This window comes from Papilio polytes, unplaced genomic scaffold, assembly GCF_000836215.1.
Source record: "Papilio polytes unplaced genomic scaffold, Ppol_1.0 DF824448.1, whole genome shotgun sequence".
Lineage (NCBI taxonomy): Eukaryota > Metazoa > Arthropoda > Insecta > Lepidoptera > Papilionidae > Papilio > Papilio polytes.
Window position 1 is genome coordinate 32,773 of NW_013524756.1, and position 839 is coordinate 33,611.

The 839-nt window shown below is 36.4% G+C and overlaps 1 protein-coding gene across 1 annotated transcript in view; it reads left to right on the plus strand.

Annotated features, from left to right (window-relative positions):
- The first annotated feature begins 6 nt into the window (after positions 1–6).
- The window catches only part of LOC106109248 (protein Jumonji-like), a 1,491-nt gene continuing 658 nt past the window's right edge, over positions 7–839 (plus strand). Inside the window, exons 1-2 of the mRNA XM_013290703.1 lie at positions 7–161; positions 477–680. Of these exons, the coding sequence (XP_013146157.1) occupies positions 108–161; positions 477–680 (258 nt within the window). The 5' untranslated portion in view covers positions 7–107. The remainder of the gene's footprint in view (positions 162–476; positions 681–839) is intronic.

Here is an 839-nt window from a genome sequence, read left to right on the forward strand (position 1 = left end):
AACGTGCTAGGAGGCCATTACCAAGTTGGGTAGATCCTGTTCCTCAAAGTGACCCAGTCGCAGAGATACGATTTAAAAATGTTTGTGTAGGCGGAGCTCTGATTGACATGGAGGACTGTATCTGCAGTGGTCGCCAAATAAATATACTTACTTTTAAAAAGGTATCATACAATGCATTTTTGATTTAAAATTGTGTTATACTAACAACTATACTCATTTTATTAATGTTCACTAATGGCCTTCCTTATAGTAGTAGTTCCTAGTAGTGTAAGATCGACTTTACTGCTACTTAGCTGCTATCTACATTAATCTACACTAAGGGAGTGCTTTGGTGACAAGCTAGTCTAATGGACCTTTGATTGCATAATTTATTATCAGGGGGTTATAAAAGGGCATTAATGTGGTAGTGAACACCAGTTTAATTTCATGACTGTGGTTAAAAAATATTGGAAAATTAACTAAATACCCCATTGTAGATGACAAACCGGTGCAAAGAAATGTATGTGCCCGGCGGCAAGAATAAAACTCTCAATGAGATTGAACAAATATATTGGGAAAAGGTTCTTGATGCAGAAGAACATATTTGTATCAATAACGCATCAATTGACACGGGTGAAGGAGGGCATGGTTTCACAAAAGACCAACGCGACTCCTATGGGAAACATCCGTGGAATTTGAAGGTACACATATAATTTTTATATAACTTAGTAATCTCAGTAATATTATCGATGTGAAAGTTTAGATAAATGTTTGTTAGAATTTGTACTCTGGACTGCTGAACAGATCTCGGTGAAATTTGGCATAGATGTAGAAGGTAGTCTGGAAAAACACATATGCTA